At 37.5% G+C, this 22,034-nt stretch overlaps 1 protein-coding gene across 1 annotated transcript in view; it reads left to right on the forward strand.

Annotated features, from left to right (window-relative positions):
- Positions 1-22,034, forward strand: part of focad (focadhesin) — a 98,173-nt gene that overhangs the window by 55,171 nt on the left and 20,968 nt on the right. The window contains exons 18-28 of the mRNA XM_022678301.2: positions 1,216-1,299; positions 2,298-2,430; positions 8,470-8,658; positions 9,572-9,693; positions 10,883-10,975; positions 13,381-13,469; positions 14,918-14,959; positions 17,538-17,646; positions 17,756-17,872; positions 20,276-20,514; positions 20,765-20,854. Of these exons, the coding sequence (XP_022534022.2) occupies positions 1,216-1,299; positions 2,298-2,430; positions 8,470-8,658; positions 9,572-9,693; positions 10,883-10,975; positions 13,381-13,469; positions 14,918-14,959; positions 17,538-17,646; positions 17,756-17,872; positions 20,276-20,514; positions 20,765-20,854 (1,307 nt within the window). The remainder of the gene's footprint in view (positions 1-1,215; positions 1,300-2,297; positions 2,431-8,469; positions 8,659-9,571; positions 9,694-10,882; positions 10,976-13,380; positions 13,470-14,917; positions 14,960-17,537; positions 17,647-17,755; positions 17,873-20,275; positions 20,515-20,764; positions 20,855-22,034) is intronic.

The following is a 22,034-nucleotide window of genomic DNA, read 5'->3' on the forward strand; positions in this document are numbered from 1 at the left end:
TTAAATCAAACACATAATGTTGCAACATTTAGATTCTTGACACAAGAAGTAGATACACAGCATGTTCTCTGTCTGTGTAAGTGACAGGCTGCTGCTGCCTGAGAAGCGCAAAGGGGAGGGGGGAGCAGGAGTAAACACGAGGTAACCGCATGGCCTCCATCCACATGGTTGGGCACGAGCTCCTAAATGCATGTGTCGAAAGCTTTTTGCTCAGATATTTCCAGTTACAGCTGAATTCATGCTTTCCAGAAAAAACACTCTTATTGACCTTTTAAAAAACATTTAAATGCCTGATTAAAAGACCGATTACTGTTGTTTTGCTCTTTTCCTTGGGTTTTGAGTGCTCGACGCTGACTCAGCTCTCGGTCCGGACACAAGACAGCATGTGGGTGGGGGCGGGGCTAGTGACGCCATGGTCCCTGCATTGTTTAATATCGCAATATATATAGTCTAAAAAAAGAATTGATTGGTGGATTACTATTTCAGTGGCGCAGCTACTTGGATGTGTGCAATGCTGCTCAGCAGAGGAAACTGACATGCTTGTGTATCTTTACACTGTGAATGAGCAGTTCATTTTCCTCTGCTGAGAAGTGTTGCACACGTCCAAGAAGCTGCGCCATTGAAATAGTAATTCACCAATGTCAGACACCTGGCTTCACCAGAGGTCCCCAAGATAAAGCAGACATGGGAGGAGAGAGAAGCGTAGGTCTGATGTAAAGTAATGTTATAGAATGTAGAATATAATGACACTGATGTAGAATAATGTTATTTTATATTGTATTTGGATTATTGTTAATATAAAAATTAGCATAGCTGCTAACAGACACATGTTGTGGTTTTGTGCACTGCTATGCATCCAAGTACATGCATTGGGCACACTCCAAGATAGCAATGAACATCTGACAATTGGCGTCTGTCTATTTATTTATTTATTTTTTTTTTTAAAGATAGTGACTCACCTGTGTTTCTGTTGCCAAGATAGCAGTACACCAGATATGTTTGCCCGTCAGCGTAGGTATATTCACAAGCACTCTTGGTATTTAAACGATGCAGGCACATGGTGTGACACAAAAACTGTTGACGGAGTGTAAGATGTGTTCTTACTTTCAGATAGAAGAGCATTTGCTCCTTTTCTTTTTAGATCCTTAACTACTTCCTTAACTAATTCTCGGTTCTGTGTTTATATGTGTGATTTATACTTGATTATTTTTTCAGGATGCTGATGTGGCTAGCAGTGGTTACAGAGCATTGTCTGAATTCCCAGAATCCTCTCACTCGGTCATGCATCTGCCTGAGCAAGTAAGAACCTGCACACAAAATTTTCTTACACTTTAGGGCAATAGAAATCGTTTGTCTTTGGCCTTTAAATTTTTTAAATATTACTTAAAGGGGACATATTGTGCAAAACTAAATTTTTTTTGCATGTTTTTGTATTTCCATTTGGGTTTCAACTGCCTCTATAAATTCTCCAGGCTTGTAAAAATATCCATTCATCTGTCTGTTTTCTCTAAATAAGTTGAAAGAGTTTGGAGTCAGGAATTATATGCTTCTATAAGGCATTTGGATGGCAGGCTTATTATGATGTCACAATAAGGAAACAATCATTGATCATCCATCAATTCCCAACCAATTAGAGTCCCACCCACTAGATTAGTTAGATCTGCCATTTCTGTCACTTTTGTGGAGAACCTTTAAAATACACAGCAGGAATAGCCAGCAGACATCGTCTGACGGAGGAATCTGTATCTACTGTTTATGGCAAATCAGAAGATAAGGGAGATCTAAATACTTATAAATAATAAGTTTTGTGTTTCCATTGCAGTAAAGCATAAAGTAGCTTGTTGGTGTGTTTTTTTGTTTAGCTCAATCTAACACTAACGTGTGGTAAACACTCAGCATATACTGTACATGCCATGGTCAGCAACAGCTTATTTCCATAACAGTGACAAAGCCCTTAAGCGGCTCATTCTAATGGGGACTGAAACTAGCAAGAAAGATCTCGCTATGTGAGATTGATTTTGTGCTAAAAACCTAAAAACAGTTTTTGTATAACCCATATACCTATTCTAACTTGTGCAAAAGATATAAGATGTATAATATGCCTTTTATACTTTAGACTTTTATATTACATTTATATTGATTTCTGTGATTTTCTTTCCTCTTTGTCATGTTCTACTCTGTTATTTAGATTTTGCTTTTTGAGTTTAATCACCGCTGAGATGCAAAACATTTTAAATCCCTCTAATTAACCAATCCAATCCAAACTGGGCTTCATTTTTTTGTTGTTCTGCTCACAGGCCAGACCAGAGATGAAGCAGCCTGAAGACGAGGATGACGAGGAGAAAGAGAATAAGAAGGAGGAAGATCTAACTGTTCCGGGGACTTCATACATAAAACTCGTTGCTCTTACTCCGCGGCCAGTTTCAGCAGGTATGTGAAAAATCTGATGGACTCTTAATCTCTAAACCTGAGCCACAGTCAATGAACAAATCATCACTCACAAATGTTTTTTTTATGGCCAAATTTTACACCTTCTTTATTATAATGTTCAGAAGACGTCTGCTTCTTTATGATTAATGATTGGATAATTACATGTCAGTATTATTTTAACCCGTCAGGTTGTCCAGCATCCAAGTTAAAGATGTCAAATCAGAGATCTGAGCATAACATTTTAATTGTGGCCTGTAATGGGAATGTAGCCTCTGTAAACATCATATATTTAAAAAAGCGGAATGTAAAAAAAAAAAAGAGTTAGCGCACATGATTAACCTGGGATTTCTAACTGTTACTCCCTCTCTCTTTTCCTCTCTTTCCCACTCCCTTTTTTCTTTCCATTTCTCTCTCTCTCTCTCTCTCTCTCTCCCTCTCACACACATCTGTTCTGATTGATGCTAAATTTAAAAAGCATCAAAAGTACCCTGGGACATTATAATAGAGTAAAAAAGGCTCTATTCTGTTTTCTCCCTCTCAAAAAGCAATCTCAAGAGATTGGGACTGTTTATATAATTATTTACTATTAAACACTTACTATTAAACAGTCATAAATCACAATTTGTCACCACTAATTGAATAATAATGTACCAGAAGAACATCATTCTCAGGGTTTTCTTTAATCTATCTAAGTAAGTAAGTGTAACAGATTTTTTAATTTGGATTAATTTGGCTCCTTTGATTTTCATTATATTTCTTATGAATACCTTAAAGTCCTTAATAAATCTGTGCTGTATTTACCCCATCTTAGTTTCCTCTGAATGTACAGTTGAAGGGGCGGGTCTAAGCGTGGGTCTGGCCGACATTAGCTTAACCCTGACCAATCACAAGGCTAACATAGCTCCGCCCTGTTTTCGAGTCTAAACAACCAGAATCGACTAGCTGGTGTGCTGTCACTCAACAACCATCTAAGCAAAAATACAAAAAAAAAAAAAAAAGCAGCCAAAGACTGACGCAGTTTCTTTGTTTCAAGACTGTATGTGTTGCCATAGTGATGTAAACAAAAGTTGGTTTGTACACCTGTGATGGACAGCTGTCAGTCTTAGATATTCATTAAAATATTATGAGCACCCCCACACACTTCTCAGATGGCGCTTTTTAACCAATGTGGAACAGTCTCTGACTCGTTTCCATCAAAGACAATAAATAGGTAGTGAAACCTAAAAAGTCAGTTCCCGGCTGAACCCTCGTAGGATTTTCAGTGCATACTGTGACCACATCTGTGGATGTGTCTAGATTGCTCTGCCTCTGTACAGAGGAGAATTCCAACTTAGGAATTTGTTACGAATTTCTCGGGCCACTTAAGGGCGCTCCCAAATGAGTCCAAAATAAATGGGTTCGTATTGAGTAATTAAGACCAATCATAATTTATAAATGGTGGGTCATTTTATACTGAACAAGTATAAATTTTGTTAAAATAGGACAAAATCAAACGTTTCAGAACCAGAGACTTTTAAACTCCTGTTATCAACCCTTTAAACATACTCTAAGTTTGACTTAGCCCACCAACCAGTCAACTTTCCGTAGCAGTAGTGTTACGGAATCTATTATTCAAAAATAATTTGTTGTCGAGAATTGGAAATGTATAGTATTTGCTTTTTTAGCAAAATTCTTTGTTCTACTTTGCAAAATTAAAATGCTGGCCAGTTCACTGAAAAGCGCTAAGATATCATATTTTTGTATTGGATTTTCTATTTAAACTTGGCTGAATGCTTCACATTACACCCAGGTTTTATATATTTTTTAAAAAGTGTATACGATGTGTTCTCAGGACCTTTAATGGGATATAATATGCGATAGTATAACTATTTTTTTTTTTGTGAAACTGTTAAATACACACAATGTATAGGTATTTCGCTGAACAAAGACAAATTAAAATATTAATAAAAATACAAATCATTACTTATCTAACGCTAAATTGCGCTCTAGAATAGATTTACTCTGCACTCTTTATGATTTAAGAGTGTTAATAGTGTTAAAATAATAGTGTTTATTAATGCTCAAAATCTGCCCAAGATCTTAACCAGATGTTCTCTGACCACAGAAGCCGGGGGGAAGAATCTCAGATAACGCTTCAGACTTGTCTGCTAAAGTGGTGAATAAAACTGGTGTGTATGTGTGTGTGTGTGTGTGTGTGTGTGTGTGTGGGGTGAGCTGAGGAAGCTGCTGTGCCTTTCACTAAAACAACAATGGACAGCCATCTCAGTTTGCATCACTGAAATGAAATATGACCAATATGAATAAACTGGAATACGCCCGTTTGCCTCTGAGAATGAGCTTTACCGTCTTATCTGAGGGCTTTGTTCGAACCTTCGTCTGAATGTTAAACAGCCTGTCAGCTATTTTTCCAGCTCTTTCAAAGTGTTTTAAAGGTGATACTCTGAGTCTCTCGTGTGATGATCCTTTGTTCTCCTCTTACTACACACTTAAAAGTGCCATGTATTCTCCACAGCAGCACACAGCACCTTATTTTAAATGTTTACACATATTTTAGGACATTAATAATAAAAACCCTGCTCTCTTCAGTCCCACATAATCCACATGCAGAAAACAGTCTAAAACGGCAGAGATATGATTCATTAAAATGAAAGGAAATGCCTTCGCTGTGAATTGTGGTGCCTGGAATTTTTAATCATGCCATCATATCATCATCCAGGCCATGAATCAGGCTTTGAACTTTTTCTGATCAAAGGTTGGTGTAATTGAGGAAATTAAGATGTTTTTGAAGGCTACATGTTCATTTGTTATTAATAAATATGCTACATTAATAAAAGCTGTGTCTGTTTAAAGACATCCATCCAGAAAACATCTGTGACTCTGCATTTTAGAAAAAGAGCCAAGATTGAAAACTTTGCTATTTAAGGATAGTAGGGGGTGTGCAAAAATATCAATATTATGGTTGTAAGTCTCCTAAACACCTGAAGATTGATTTGATTATGATTCAAAAGTCTGCAATACGATTATAAAACAATTATTGATTTATCTTGATGCATCATTTTCTTCTATACAGGATTTCTTGTTCCTCATTACATGACTACTTGCTACTTTTAAAGTAAAATATCTAAAAGTATCTGTAATGAATCCTGTAATTTAATAAAATATTTTATATTATTTCTCTTTGCTAAAACATAGTATAGTCATTTCTATTAATCAAAATAGTAATACAGTAGGGGGCACCGAGTGGTCCAGCGGTCTAAAGCGCTGCTATGAGCAGGAGGTCGCCGGTTCGAACCCCCACTCATGCAGCTTTGCCATCAAGCTGCCGGCGTTAGAGGGAGCAAAATTGGCCCTGCTCCCTCTGGGTGAGTAGATGGCGCTCTCTTCCCACATCACTCCTACGGTGATGTCTGCAGCACAGGGCGTCTGTGAGCTGATGTACCAGAGCCGAGCCGCTGCGCTTCCCTCCAAGCGCGCTGGCTGCTCGGTAATGCTGCATCAGCAGCAGCTCGAAAAGAAGCGGTGGCTGACTTCACATGTATCGGAGGAAGCATGTGTTAGTCTTCACCCTCCTGGTGTGTTGAGGTATCACTAGTGATAGGGGGAGTCCTAATGAATGGGTTGGGTAATTGGCTGTGTAAATTGGGGAGAAAATGGGAAAAATTAGAAATAAAATTATAAAAAAAAAAATATAGTAATACAGTAATCTAGGTTTAATGCTACAAGCAAAGCAGAAACAAGAAAGTGATTATAATGTAATGGCTGACCATTGTATATGTATATACAGAGCTGGTGTTAATGTTGTGGATGATCTGTGTTTGATCTGCATATGGATAAAGTATTATGCATTATTATAAGCATATAATAAAGCTTTGTACTGTATATCTCAGGTTAGTTCTGATGCTTTTAAAATGTAAATATTAGAATGTGTTGAGTTAATGAGTTTCACTCAGAGATTTAATGGAGGAAATAAACAAAATAAAGTGTAGTTCCATATTCTAACCTACTTTAGAAAGAGGAAACAGGCCATCAGCTGTGTACACAAGTGTGTGTGTGTGTGACAGAAAGAGAGAGCGAGTGAATAAGTGAGAGACAGAGAGAGAGCATGTCTGAGTTTAGCACAGCGATGCTGTTTCGACAATTTGGAGGATAATGAAGCTGAGAAAAGTAGCCGATGACTACATAGGTAGTTTGCTGGATTAGGGACATGGTGATATGCATACTTTAGATTATGGAACCATACAAGCATACTAGGAGGTCAAAATGTTTACTCATTACACAAAATGTGTCCATGTTGGCAAGTCTAAAATAGATTTTTGGCATTTGTGTATCATTTCAAAATCGGCCATGTATGTATTAAAATGCGTCTAAGAATTGGAAATTTTCCCCACACCTGTATATTGTATTAATCTATACAGATTTCTCTCCTGAAAAAAAAACTTTTTTGCATAAGTGAAGCGCTTACATTTATTAACAATTAGCTTAGATTTCCAGGTTTCGACTAATGCTGGAGCATTAGTGGCTAACCGCTTACTGCCGTCCAACAGCGCTACACTGAAGAACCCTGAGTGGTTCGGTCGATCCAGCTAGCAGTTTGATCCACAGAGCTTGTTCTAACAGAGTAAACAGGCAGGCTACATGCCGATTATACTCTTCTCTGAATGGCCGAATGGATGGCATGGTTAGCGGGTAATGCTAATGCCAGCAGTGCTAGCCGGGCTTAGCAGCAGACTACAGGCCGATAATACCTCTGAATGGCAAAAGAGCTTAGCGCTTAGCGGGTAATGCTAATACTGCTCCACCAGTGCTAGCCGGGGTTAGCAGCAGACTACAGGCCGTAAATACTCACCTCGGAAAAAGCCAAATGCAGCCAAACGCTTAGCAGTTAATGCTGCTGGAGAACTAAACTGAAACTCCTGTATAACGCTGCACTTCAGTAGAGTGGCTTCACTTCTCCTTACAACCTGTCTCGTAAAATTCATACATCAGGTGCACCGGATTATAAAGCACACTGATGATTTTTGGGATTTTTTTTTAAGTGCACCTTATAGTGTTTAAACTTTATTAACCTCTCCTCTAAAGTAGTTTCAGAACTCCTGTAGAGTTAGACATAAACTTTTTTTTTAACGTACTTACTATGTTTTTTTTATAAAGCCACATCATTCTCTGTGCAGTCGATGCACTCCTCTGTGCTCCTCTCTCTGTGTGAGTAGAGTCTCGGCTTGGTATGAGTGTGTTGAGGTTCACTCACCCTTATCAGAGGCGGTTTGTGCCCCTTTAATCCTAAACATCTCAGGGTTTAGCTTCAGGTTCAGCGTCTGACTTCACTCAGACTCACAAGCGCAGTTTGACACACGTTACAACAGGTTTTAATCGGTGCAACAAGGAGATTCTTAAGGTAAATGAATGGAGTTAAACTTATATAGCGCCTTTCAAGAGCACTTTTTATAGACACACACACTCATTGATACATGTGTATACACACACACATACACACCAGGTCAATTTAGAAGTTTATCACGAGTTCATCTGATCACCGTGTTTTCGGACTGTTTGAGGGAAACGGAGGAAATCCACTCAAATAGGGACTTGAACCCTAGAACCTTGAACGTGCAAAGCACCAAGACACTATGCTGCCACTTTCTCTAAATAATAAGTATGATGTTGGTAATAAAAATATGACCCATATTGAATTTATAAGGGTACTGATATCTGACCAATAAACATACTGTATGTACTGTACATTCATCCATTTAGTCCATAGTTTAGCCAATCAAGTTTAGGCTGTGCAGAATGTTTTTTCTGCAGAATAACTGTAGCAGAAGTATGTGACTCTTAATTTACCTGTGTGCTCTTCCTGGCTGCTGTTGTAAGCAGATTTATAAACATAATAAAAAATGCACAGACAGTTGAGCATCTTAAGTTGAATAACTGCTTCATCCACATTGTTTCAGTTGTTATTTATAATTTGGGTTTGATTTGTAAAACTAATATATGACCAATAAGTCTTATATCCTAATTCAACCCCCTCTTCATCCACAGCACTTGAGACCTTCCTGACAGCTCTTGTAAGACAAGAGATGAGTCAGATGCCCCGTGGAGTGTACCACTCAGCCCTGAGAGGGGCGAACCTGCGCTCAGACCAGGGGAAAACTGTTGCTGGAATCCCTGCATTCATGCTGAAATCTTATGAAAAGAACAAGCAGCCAGGTCTGAAACCTGGACTAGCAGGTAAGGGTGATGTTATTCAGTCATGAGTGAAAAAAAGTTTTAAACAAGCCAGAATTTTAGATTCTTCAAATTAGGTTCCTCTTTCTTAGATGACAGCTTTACACATCTCTGCATTTTCTCAGTCAGTTTTATGAGATAGACTCAACTGGAATGGCTTTCAGTTAACAGCTGTGCTGAACTTGTCAAGAGTTAATTACATGGATTTCTTGCCTTTTAATGTGCTTGAAAGCATCAGTTGTGAAGCAGTAGAGTTGGTATACAGTGAATAACTCTATTTGAGTAATATTCTAATCCATATTAAGGCAAGAATTACTCAACTAAGTAAACAACAATATACAAAGAAATGAAGTCAGTCAAATACAAAAAATGTCCTCAAGTGCAATCGCAAAGACCAAACAAACATTATGATGGAAGTGGAAACAGGCTTTCACCCTGGAAAAGGAAGACCAAGAGTAACCTCTGTTGTACAGGATACGTTCATCAGAGTTACCAGCCTCAGAAACCACAAGTTAATATTAGCCCGCTTCATTTGGTCTGATTAACATGATTATTACATGATTCCATGTGTTCCTTCATAATCTGATATAATGTACAATATAGAAAGAAAAAAAAAAAACATAAAAAAGAAAAACATTGAATGTGAAGGTGTGTCCAAACGTTTGACTGGTTCTACATATGTTGTCAGTATTCGAAATGATGCAGTATGCAAAAAGAAAAAAACAGGATTGAACAGTATTTTCAAGCATTTAAAAAGCATTAATTAGCCAGTGTTAAACAAGGAAGCTATTAACAAGTAAACTTTTAATAAACAACAATATTCGTCCACAAACTACAAACTGCTGATATTGATCATTTAATGTTATTGTTATTTGTGATATTTGATATAACAGTTTTAATGATCTGTTTGTTTCAGCTGGTCTGCTGTTATGTTATGACCTCCCTGTCCAGACTGACCGAGACGGACGGCTGATTAGCCGCTTCATGGTCAGCAGAGGGCGGAGCTTCCAGCAGACCTTAACCAGCCTCATCCATGAGGTAGAAAACCTGTTGCACTAAAGAGTACAATCAGGGTCTATTACGCTCTGCCATTACAGATACTATATATCTCTGGGATCGAGACACATTGTTTCAATGTGCAATAATTTCAGCAAAAATTCAGACACAATAAAAAAAACTCCATATCGTGATTTAATTTTTTTGTTTGTGTTTTACTAATTATTAGTGATGTCATTTGATTACATTTTTAATCAGATTAATCACAACAACATTCTTGTTCTTCTTAAGATACAAGTTTTTTTTAATAGTGATTAATAAAATGTAAATAAAAGACTGAATATAGGAAATGAAAATGCAATCATATTTATATTGGTGGTGTCATTTAAAAATACTAGTATATACATGTATGTTTGAGGTGAGATAAAGCCAACTTGGAGCACTTAGTTTGCTGGATATAAAAGGGTGTTTTCACACCTGTAGTTGGTTTCTATGGTCCAGATCAGTTGATAAGTTTGTTTAATTGGAGCGTGTTTGGTTTGGTAATTATTTGCGTAAAAAAATAATAATAACGCTTTACTGATTCCAAATTAATCATCTGCGTTACCACTAATATTAAATATCCTACACTTTAGATTTGTGGTAGATATTAACTGTTATTTTTGTTAAAATTATTTTCTTACACTATTTAGGGTTGTGAATTTGTGTTTGTGAAGTTACTGAGACAAATAGACGTTAATAGACGAACTTCTTAGTTTATGTTTTTGTTTCTACTGAATGTATAAAACTCTTATATTTACACTAAATAAAACTCTAATGTTTTTTTGCTGCAGTGTATTCTTGCAATGAATTAATAAAATGTCAGAGTTTTGTAATATCGCCGCAAATATCGTCGCAAAAATACCTGGGAATATTGTGATATTATTTTAGGGCCATATTGCCCACCCCTATTTGTGTCTGTGTGGATACACATTGAATACATTGAACACATTATCATTTCTAATAAATTAAATAACACACTACAGGCTGTACTGTCTACCTCTACCTAACTGTTATTGCTTATCTTATTTATATATATTTTTAACCTTTTATTAAACTCGTACTGGTCCTTGATTTTCAAACTGTGATGTGAACCGAACCATGACTTTTATCTACCATTACACACCTAGCACATCGTCTCTGGCACATTATTCTTCATTCCATTTCTCTTATTCTCTTCTCCTTCTCCTAGGTGAACATCCAGCCTTCAGAGTGGCATCGCTCCCTCCTTCTTCCTCAGGCCTGGCGCGGCTTCATGAGCAGAACATTCCATGCTGTGCTGCAGGTATGAGTATGTGTGAGTGTATGGAAGAGGGTAAGATGACACTGCAGCTCCTCTTTGTGTTTTGCTTGGCCCTCTCTTAAGTGCATCTCTCAGCACTCTGTCAGTGGCTTCACACTTCCACTACCGTGCCAACGGCAGCTTTAAAGTACCCCAAAAAAACTGAAAGCTCAACCCACCAAACATCAAATTGCAGTTAATTTCCTCTCAGTGCCATCAGGAGAAAAGCAGGCTTTCAGTGGACCAGTGCACACATGAAAGGGTGATGGCATTGAAAGTGTATTGAAGAAAAAAAAAATGCTGCTGATAAAGGGTTCCTACTACCATTATGCACACACTGACTGAGGAAGTTAGTTACATTCATGTGGAAATTACAGCACACTATTGATAGTCCAAGCATTTTATTCACGTTGTTTGTGTTGATGTAAGTGATTAGTACGTGAGTAGTAGCCTCAGGGTCTGTTTTTAGTAAGCATCTCAGAGCAGCTCATCAGCTATTAGTGCTTAAGGGCTTCTTTATTTGTTCAAGTGCTGATGTTGTGTGTGTGTTTTTAAACCCGTCTACAGATGCCCTTGGTAAAACTTTGTGAAGGCTGCTAATTGTTAATTGCTTACTAGATAAATAGGACAGGCGTGTACAGGGACTGGCTGGAAAATGCCTGAGAAACACTCATTCTATATATATATATATATATGTATATGTATTATATAAGGATGAACCAAATATTTGGCAATCAAAAATATTTTGCTGGAAAAAAATTTTTTAATGATGATACCGAATCCTTTATACCAACCAGTGATTGATATATTTTAAGTATATGTAAATTTTATTCTGATCTATTCTGATCAATCTCTGCTGTTTCTAAGGTTTTTCATGTACTTTTATATTTACAGGGTTCATAAAATCTTGAAAAATCTGGAAAAGTCATGGAGTTTCCAGGCCTGGATACATTTTGAAAACAAATTAAAATACACAAAGTTTTGGAAAAGTCATGGAAAAATAAATTTTCGTTTATTGGCTGTTTTGGTTAAAAGAAATAATTTAATGTTAGGGTAAATCCATCTTGTGGCATTAGCTATCTGCTTATGGGGCTCCTATTCAGACTGGATCTTTAGCTTCAACTATAACTGTAAATTCACACGTGAGAGAAAAATGCTGATTTAATGCTTTCTTGCTTTATTCAGACACACGTAAGGCAAAGACATGCAAAATATGCAGAAATGTTATTCATCTAGTAAAACGTGACATTTAAAAAAAAAAAATATTTTATTTCAAATTTTTCCCCATTTTCTCCCCAATTTACAAGGCCAATTACCCAACCCACTCATTAGGACTCCCCCTATCACTAGTAATGCCCCAACACACCAGGAGGGCGAAGACTAACTCATGCCTCCTCCGATACATGTGAAGTCAGCCACCGCTTCTTTTCGAGCTGCTGCTGATGCAGCATTGCCATGTAGCTGAGGAAAACGCAGTGACCCGGCTCTTTTACACCAGCTCACAGACGCCCTGTGCTGCAGACATCACCGTAGGAGTGATGTGGGGAGAGAGCGCCATCTACCCAAAGGAGGCAGGGCCAATTTTGCAGGGCCAATTTCCCTCCCTCTGGCAGCTTGATGGCAAAGCTGCATGAGCGGGGGTTCAAACCTGTGACCTCCCGCTCATAGTGGCAGCGCTTTAGACCGCTGGACCACTCGGTGCCCCAAAATGTGACATTTTAAAGTGTTTTCAGTTAATTTTAGGTGAGATATAGGCCTATTATAACCAGTTTTAACTTGGATTGTCTGTACTGATGTTTTAAAGATCGTATGGTCATTAAAATTTGCCACGAAGGCATGGAAAAGTTATTAAAAAGAAATGAAAAAAGTGTATGAACCCTGTATTTACATTTGGGCATTAACAAATGCCCTTATCCAGACTGACTTACAAAATTACATTGTTGTTTACTTTACTAGTTTGTGATCCTTCTGAATTTCTGCATAAATATGACTTAAAACAAATCATTTGATTTCTCCTAGTCCTAAAGTCCTAAAAGTAGATATAGAGGACACAGTTAAACAAATTAGAAAAATGTTGTACTTGGTCATTTAGATTTTAAGGAAAAGTATCTAATATGACATATTTGTGAGAGGCAAAAGTATGTGAACCTGCTTTCAGTATCTGGTGTGCATTTTCATACATCATATGTTTTTGTCCATATTGTGCACCCCTGCTTAGCTTAGAACATAGTTTACTCAGAAACAAAGGCTGTATTTCATGACTTCATACAAGTCCTACAAAACAGGACAGTCTTCAGTGACGTAATGCTGGAGAAATGGAGGCCTCCTGAGCTGCATCCTGGGCTTTGAGACCCGGTTATTACTGTATGCTACCTCACCCTCATAGCTCCGGTGTTGGGGTCTTTCAGGGTCGGAAGGCAGAGCTGGAGATGTTGCAGAAGCAGGGAAAAGAGAGTCCAGAGGAGCTTCAGTATAAACAGCACTGTGCCTGGCTCTGGTGAGAATGTGCCCTTTCACTCTCCCTCTTTCGAACACACACATACACATCATTTTACTCTATTAGTGAGGACAGACAATAAATGCCCGGATGAGAGACAGTTTCATAACGTTTTTAATGGTCTTTAGAACTGCAGTTGAGGATACTTTCAAAGTTCTTTTTTTTTTTTTCACTAGTGAGCTAGATACATTCTAATTTATAAAAGTTGCTATATAAAAAAGCTAGTATTAGTATTATCATTTGTTTTAGTAGTAGTAGTGATTAGGGGTGTGCCATATTGCATCGTACGCAATAATATCTCCAACATTTTTTAATATTGTGAACGATATTATACCCTGAAATACGGTGCCATATCACCCACCCCTAATTATCACATCAGGGTACTACTCCCATCAGGGTATTCACTCTGTTCTTATTTTTCTCATTATATATTTACTAGAGACAGATTATATCTGTCCAGTATCATTTATTTTACTTTAATCCTGGATATATGGAGATATTTGGAGTGCATTATTAGTATCAACGCATCTGGATTATTGACTTTTCTTGTATTTTTTTTTATCTCAGTTAGGGGTGTGTTAGATCATATTGTATGCAATAATAAAATGTAAATTTCATTTTGTTGCAGTAGTGTATTGAAATATATTTTTTAATTCCGTGTGTTGTTTTTTTTTTTTCATATCAACAAAAGTATCGTTATCGTGAAAATACAATGAAATATCGTATATTATTTTAGGGCCATATCGCCCAGCCCTAGTAGTGATAGTAAATGTATTAGTGTGATATGTTGATGCAAAATAATTTTTACTTTTGAATTTTGATTAATGTTTTCAGTGAAAAACGGCAAAAATGGAGATATAAGTCTTTTTTGCAGGGTAGCAGTAATATAGACATTTGTCTGTATCATCCAGGCATGCCATTCATGAAGCCATCCAGTCTGACACACACATCATAAGTCACACTGCAGGACCCCTGTTTGGCAGCCTGTCAGCCAGTATATCAGTGAAAGGGGGGCGAGTTCAGCTGGTACCAGGAACTCGGCCCCCCTCTGCATTCTGGGCTCTGGAGTTTTGTTGTATGAAGCGATGCATTTATGTCTCTACTGGGGATAGTGCAGTCGTCCTCGTGCTGTCAGGTGCCCTGTAGCCCTGCGGGGGGCGGCGAGGTGGTATGAGAGCAGAGAGGCCTGAGGGGTCACTGACTTCACCCCCGAAACAGAGACGTCAGGTGAAGGATGGCTGAGGCTGGGGAACACGGGAACACTGGGATTGGGATGTATGTGCTGTGTGTGGATTAGTACGTGTCTGAGTGTGTGTGTGTGTTTGTGTGTGTGTGTGTGTGTGTGTGTTACCTTGAGTTCTAAATCACTGCCTGTGGGGATGAAAGGTTTGCTCTGTGAGTCTGCAGGCTGTGGTAAATCAACCCTTCTTTGCTCTTTCTTTCTTCAGGGTCAGAGACCAGCTGACTGATGTGGTGAAGTCTGCAGCCAAGTGAGTTACAGGAGCTACCGCTGCCTCCACCCCTCCCCCTCTTTCCTAATCTTCTAGTCTCTTATTACTTTTACTATTAAAACTATTACTTGTATTCGAATTCGCTCTTGTTATATTATCAGCTTTCTTATTCTTTCCAGAGGCCTGAAACTGGTGAACTGGTGTTTTATTGATTGGTTTACATGCACTTTCTTGAACAGTTTACTGCAGTTATCTCATCATTCAAGTTGTCATGTGAACAGCATACTTCAGTAGATCAAGATCAAGAAATTAAGATATTAAAGAAATCAGAAAAAGGGCTGAATGATTTAGCCCAGTAATCATTTTTCAGTGCATGTGTACTCTAAACCGGAGAATTATTGGATTTCTCAGTCTCTGCATGTGTGAAAACAGACCAGAGTACTGCAGATAATAGGGTGTAACAATGTACACTGCCCACAATTCAATTCAATTCACGATTTGAATTTTCTCACAATATTTGGAACAAATTTCTACTGACAAAAAATAAGACCTTTATGAACAATGATTAATGCACCTTATATAAATGCTCCCTATTTATTTTATTTATTTCTCAACTAATATACAATATATAGTAAAAGTATCATTGTGATGAAATATAATTCATTACTTTACCTAAATAGGTTTTTGTGTATCTTTACTCAAGTTTTTTTTTTTTTTTTTTTGACATTTTACTTTAATTTGCTTGCATTTAAAATTAATTCAACTTACTTTTCACTCCACTACATTATTGAAAATCTGTCGTTCCTTTTGGATTGTGAGGACTGAGTGGAGGAGCTGTCGTCTCTTCCAACTAGTGATCAACTGATTTGGATTTTTTAAATAGCTGTAGCTGTAGTAAAGCTGATATTGCATCTAATAAAATACAATATTAATTGTAATACTAATAAACAAGCCACAAAACTACTGAACTTAAACATTTATTTAGCACAGTCTACTCTTCACTTGAAATAAAAACAGAGCAATATAAAAAAAACACACACAAACTTACAATACAAAATACAAAATGTCAGTACGTTTAACATGCACAAGCATATAGCAGCATGCCTATGTTTTTAAAAATTAACATTCATAAAAATTACTCTCTTATTGAAGACAGTAGCATGCAGAAGAAGTTAGATTTCTGTTCAGCCATCTGAAATGATTAAAACAGAAATATAAAGGGTGAGTAAAACAAACAAAAAACAAAAACCCAAAGCCAAAATGGACGCACAGGCCGCTCAAACAGCCAGAATGACCGAGCTGCCCACAGCATTGCCTGTGTGCACTGTGTAAATATCGCCCTTTTGCACAGATATATCGTCTGATGCCGATTATCATAAAAAGTCAGAAATCCTCCCGATTAATCGGCCAGACGATATATCAGTCGATTACTACACCCAGGAGAGTGAAAGCCTAACTGATATATCCTCTGCCCTTAAACGCCCACAGGTTCTTTGGCATGTACTAGCGAAATTCAAACTATGCAACTGCACGACATTTATAAACAGAACATGAAGTCTTATATTCGCACATTGGTTAATTTTTTTTATCTCAATAAATTGCGCATCTTGCAACAATGCATTGTTACGCTCCTAGTTAATAAGCTAGTAACTGGCTAATAATTTGAAGTGACAGTTATGTTCATATTGCGGCTCAGAGAAATAAGGAACATCATGAAGTTTTTGTGAGTTTATTCGCTTGGTGGAAAAGCAAAAATGTGATTATTGCCCAACTCATGTAAACTCATAATGGGAGTTTTCCCAGTATCTCATTACCTAAGTTAAAGTAAAAATGTTGATCGAATTACTGACTAATTCCATAGCCAGTGTTCTGCAGTAATTAATGATTATGACTTAACCCTCAGACAAATCACATTTTACTACATAGTTGCTCTCATGTAAAAATTGTTAGTACGTAATGATCAGACCTGCCAACATGTACACATAACAGGCACAATTTGATCTTCTAGTACACTTGTACAGTAAAAGGTTTTTGTTTTAAAGTCTTTTGCTAGGTTTATGCCTGCCGTCCATACTACCCCAAACCCCTACACAAAGACATGTTTGGAAATGCTGCTGTAAAATACTAAAAAAATTCAGAGTTTCCTTTTAATGTGGACAAACAGAAGTGAAAATCTGTGGAAATGGTTCAGTCGTGTGACACTTTCCCCAGAGAAAATGAACAATTCAGCCTCAACAGGCTGTTATTTTACAAACCACAACAATTGTGCTGAAGCATTTGGGCCAGGCCGAGAAGTTGTTACTGTCATCACCTGGCATCTCTCTTGGGCAATTACTGTGTCCTCCCTGTGCGTCAAAACACAGAGTACAGAGCCCAAAGTGCATGCTTTAATAAAACATTAAAGCTTTTCCTCCACTGTAGTTTTTACTGCAGCTGAACAATCAACTGCAAAGTGTGCTTTCTCTGAATGCCAGCATGCGCTGGTCCAGTGTTTATGATTTTACGTGATGTATGTTTTTTTTTTTTAGGCAAGTTAGTTCTAATACGGAATTGAAGCACTGGTCTTAGCTATTTATACTTTTATACTTTTATCAGTGTAGTGTATGTTTGTTTGCAGGGACAGTCCGGTGGTGCAGGGGAACTGTATTCTGGCTCTGAGTGGTCTGGCTGTGGTCCTGAGCCGATATGAAAGTAGCCTGCCTGCACAGAGTGATGGAGCAGTTGAGGTAGGAAGTGAAAAGGTCTTTGGAATACAATGTTATTTCTTTCTTTCCTCCTTTAACTTTTGAATGAGTTTTTCTTTTTAAATTATAAGAAAGCTTTTTGTGTGTGAAGGTGGGGCCAGAGATCTTACCCACTACCCATTGGCTGTCCATGGTGATTGACACTCTCCTAAGCATTGTGAGCAGCAGCAGTCGACCCAAAGGGCAAGTCTTCCCCTGGTTTGTCCATGTGAGTATTCTCTAGACATTTCAATAATGCTGGACATGATGCCAACTCTTTGCGTTTCATGGGTTTAGAAATTGTAAAATCTTCACCTAGAGGTGGGAATCAGGAGCAGCGTCTCCTACAGAGAGAGGCTTGGTACATTTTTAAATTAAATACAGTAAATCTAAAAGGCATGGATGAAGATTTTTCTTTGAGTTGTTTTCTTTATGTTTTTTTTGTTTTTGATATGCATGTGGATTTTTAAGATACTGTTATTTTGTTGAGTTGACTTTGAGTAGGACATATTTTCATAAGATTGTGATAAGTATTTTTCCATGAGATTGTGATCATTATTATTGTTTTTGAAGTATTTTGGTTTTTTAATTTATATAATTGTTTTTGTTATTTTCTTTTTCCATTTCTGCACATCATTGATGTTTGTATATTTATTATATATTTTTAAGCTAGCTTAGTGGGGCGGGGTGTACACACCTGGTTTATCCATTTAGCAGTGGGTCTGGTGTTTGGTGAGCACGCTGAGGAAGGCCTAAGAGCCGAAACGTTCGTGTTTTATCTGTGAGTCTAATAAATACATTGGAAATTATACGAGTGCTGTCCGATCCTCTTCAACATGTGAGTATTCTCCCAGAATGCTGAATTAATGCAGGCATGAAAAAATACACATCACCTTGAAATATTACCATTTACTGTGTTTCAGCTCTTTTTTATTACCTAATGCAGACTCACCAGTGATTAGTGTGCTACAGCAGGATTTTTTAAGGTGTTTTAAAGCAGTGAAAAGGTCCTTAAGCACAATTCAATACGCTTTAGTACTCTCTACTGTACTATACTAATCGGCACCTGGCTCTGGGTTTGACACAAAAATCACACCTTGTGGTCTTTTCAGCCTAATAACTCAAGACTGCCTCAACACATCACCCTAAACCATATAGCTTTATGGCTAGAAAGAGCTAGAAAGAAATCCTCCTGTTTCTAATAAAAAAAAACTGCAGCACAACCTCAACCTTTCACAGTAACTTACTGTAAATCGTTTGCTGCTTTATTTCTTAGTTTTTGAAAACAATCACACATTCTTAAGTATGAAATCCAGTGTCTGAGGCGAGCTGTGTGTCGTCTCTGAGTTTCCCCAGACTGTGTCTACATGAGGTCAGAGCCTGATATGAACACATGAGCTTGTAAACAATGTTTTGAATCATTGATTTAAAATTGGCCCTCGATTCATGAATCGATTCACTGATTCAATAAATCGACTCTACACTCAACCCATTCTGTAGGTTCCTCAAAGCGTCCAAACACCACGTAGATTGCACAATGAAATATGAATGGATTTTAAAGTTTAAATGTCTCCCTGTTTTTAAACGCCTTATTTTCTGAAATCCCTTAGCTTTTAAGTCGAGTCGAGTCAAGTTGATCAAGTAAATCAATACACAAAACAATGATTTGGTTCTTTTCTTAAAATTTGATTTCAAAAGCGAGTGATTGTGGGGGCGGGGCATAGTTCCTAGTGGTGTGCAGTGAGGTCCTTCTAACCCTTCAGAGAAGGGGTGACAATAAATGCATGCAAATAATTACATAATTTTTAATCAAAAAAAAAAAATATATATATATATATATATATATATATATATATATCATAGCTATTGTAAGTGTAAGAATTTATTTTATAAATAAACTAAAATCAAAAAACAGCAACTAATTAAAAGTATTAGTCTGTGTTTTTTAGTTGCTACAGGACTCTTATCTGACTGATGGCGGTTTTAACCAATCAGAGCTTTTTAAAATGGCTTCTGCCCCCACATGAATGTGTGACCCTTCTCCTGATTTTGAGAAGGGTGTAGTAATGAGTCTATTAGCAAAGTGGAAGGACAGTCTAACCAATCAGATTAATTAATTTTACTGCGGGGGCGGGGCCATGGCTGTGTAACCCCTTCTCAGCGCTGTGTTGAAGGTGTTACGCGTTGCTTAGTCATAAACGGAGCTCATGCTGGGTTATTTCAATATATAACTATCATGGAATTGCGAATGTAAATCAGACAGATATTGTGAGGGGGTATGGGGGGGTGATTGCAGAAGGGGTACTCACTATATTCACTGCACACCACTGATCCATATGAGAAATCAAAGAAATTCCATAAATGTATTATATTTTTATATTGAGTGAAGAATAAACATCATATTGATAATAAATAGTGTTTTTTCTACTATGGTTTTGTTTCAGTATCGGTATTGAGGAATTTACTATAATATCGATAGTCATCATTTTGATATTATTACAATGCTTATGCTTATATCAGTGACAAAGACCAATGAAGGGCGGAGAAGAAAAATGACATACTGTTAATACTGTGGAAAATGTGCATCCCATAGCAAAACCTTAAATAATGGTTCTTGTCTGTTTATCTGTAGCGTTCCTATTCAGGTGAAAACACAGCCAGTGGGATTGCTCGCTCCTGTGCTGCACTGGGTTTGGCGTTGCTGGTTCCAGTCCTGGTCACGTCCCACAGAGACGCAGTGCCCACAATACTGTCCACTCTGAGCTCAGGCCTGCCTGGAGCGCCCACTGCTGACGAGACTCAGGCGCTGCAGTTCCACAGCGGCCTGGCCTTGGGCATGCTGCTGGCCTGGCTGAACGAGGAGAGGGTCAGGTGGGTTAATGTTAGACCTGTCAAAAGTGAACCAGTGTGCAGAGTTTTAATCTGGGATTCAATGCAGAATGGCCTGTATTTACAAGATATGCCTTTTTGTTGACTGAGTGACAAATTAATGTGATAAAGTAATGCTGGAATTCTAGATTAAGATTTTACAATATGAATTGTTAGAAAAACAGAAGGAACAAAAGAGGCATGGCTTGTTTTGCAGCAGTGTGACCGTGTTTGTACTGATTGTTGCCTGCAGTGACATCGCTGGGCAGTCCATGTGGGAGCTGCTGCTGAACACTTTGGAGCCTCTGGAGGCGTGCTGCTTCAACACCCAGCTGGAGTACAAGTGCGTCTCAAACACTTCCATTGCTATTTTGAGCTTTGCTTGGAAAAATATGTCTCTACACACTTAAAAAAATGTTGGCTTATGTTTTTTTTTTTATTATTAAACTGTATGGAGGCCTGTGTATGGTGTGTGTATAGAGAAGCTGTTTAATTAGTGTATTTGTCTATTAAACTAAATAGGTAGAAGGTGCAAAAAATCATGTATAGGCAGAAATTGACTGAGCTACTCAGAGTCTGACCCCAACTTCAGTCCCATCCAGCACCTTTGAGTAGAATTAAAATGTCAGCTGTGAACTAGGCCTGTCACAGTAACGGTTATCTTTCTGATCATTTTTTTTGTCCCAGAAATAATTGTGATAAATAATAATATTGTCAATTTATGATAGTTTTTGCCTCAAAAATAGATTTAAGGCAATGTGTCTAGAAAAATATCACTGATGCTCTTGTGATCAATAGAAGAGAATCTCTGCAGCCATGATTCAAGATTTAGTTCAACAAACCTTTGACTGTTACAGTCTTAGCAAGATTAGCGAGCTTCAAATTAATCCACATTGTTATGGAATCAGATATTTGACAGGGACTTACCTGTACTTTTAAAGATGTAGTAAATTACTATATTTCTGATCTACTCTTGATACTAATTTCTTATTCATATGACATATAAATGTGTGTTTGTTTACATGCACTTCATAATCTAGTAACCGCAGAACATTTGTTAAGAGTTTGCCGGTAATCTGATTATTGCGTTTATGAACACTGGTAATGTTAATGTTGGAAAATTAAAAAATGTACATCAGTCAACAACAAAAATCTGATTTTTGCTTTGCAAACAGACAAAAAAATTGCATAAAACATATGGTAAACATCATGTAAAACCCAATATTCATATCACATTTTTTTTTGTATGAACTGAGCTGCAATATCAACATACATCACCTATAAGATAAAGATTTTGTTAAATCCTGCAGTGTCTGAGTTGCTTTGAAAGAAGCGGGAAGAGATTACTGAGCTTAAATCCAGCTCCCTTTATCAGATTTCTTAGTCTGATTGTTAGACCTTACTCTGATTTATGACTTTGGCGTAAGCTACATACAAGACTTGAATTTTTAGATAACTTAGGTAATCTGGAGAAATGTATTGTTGGTCCAATTATTGTCCCTATTTCTATCCTATTTAGCAGA

The sequence above is a fragment of the Astyanax mexicanus genome, chromosome 8 (assembly GCF_023375975.1).
Source record: "Astyanax mexicanus isolate ESR-SI-001 chromosome 8, AstMex3_surface, whole genome shotgun sequence".
Lineage (NCBI taxonomy): Eukaryota > Metazoa > Chordata > Actinopteri > Characiformes > Acestrorhamphidae > Astyanax > Astyanax mexicanus.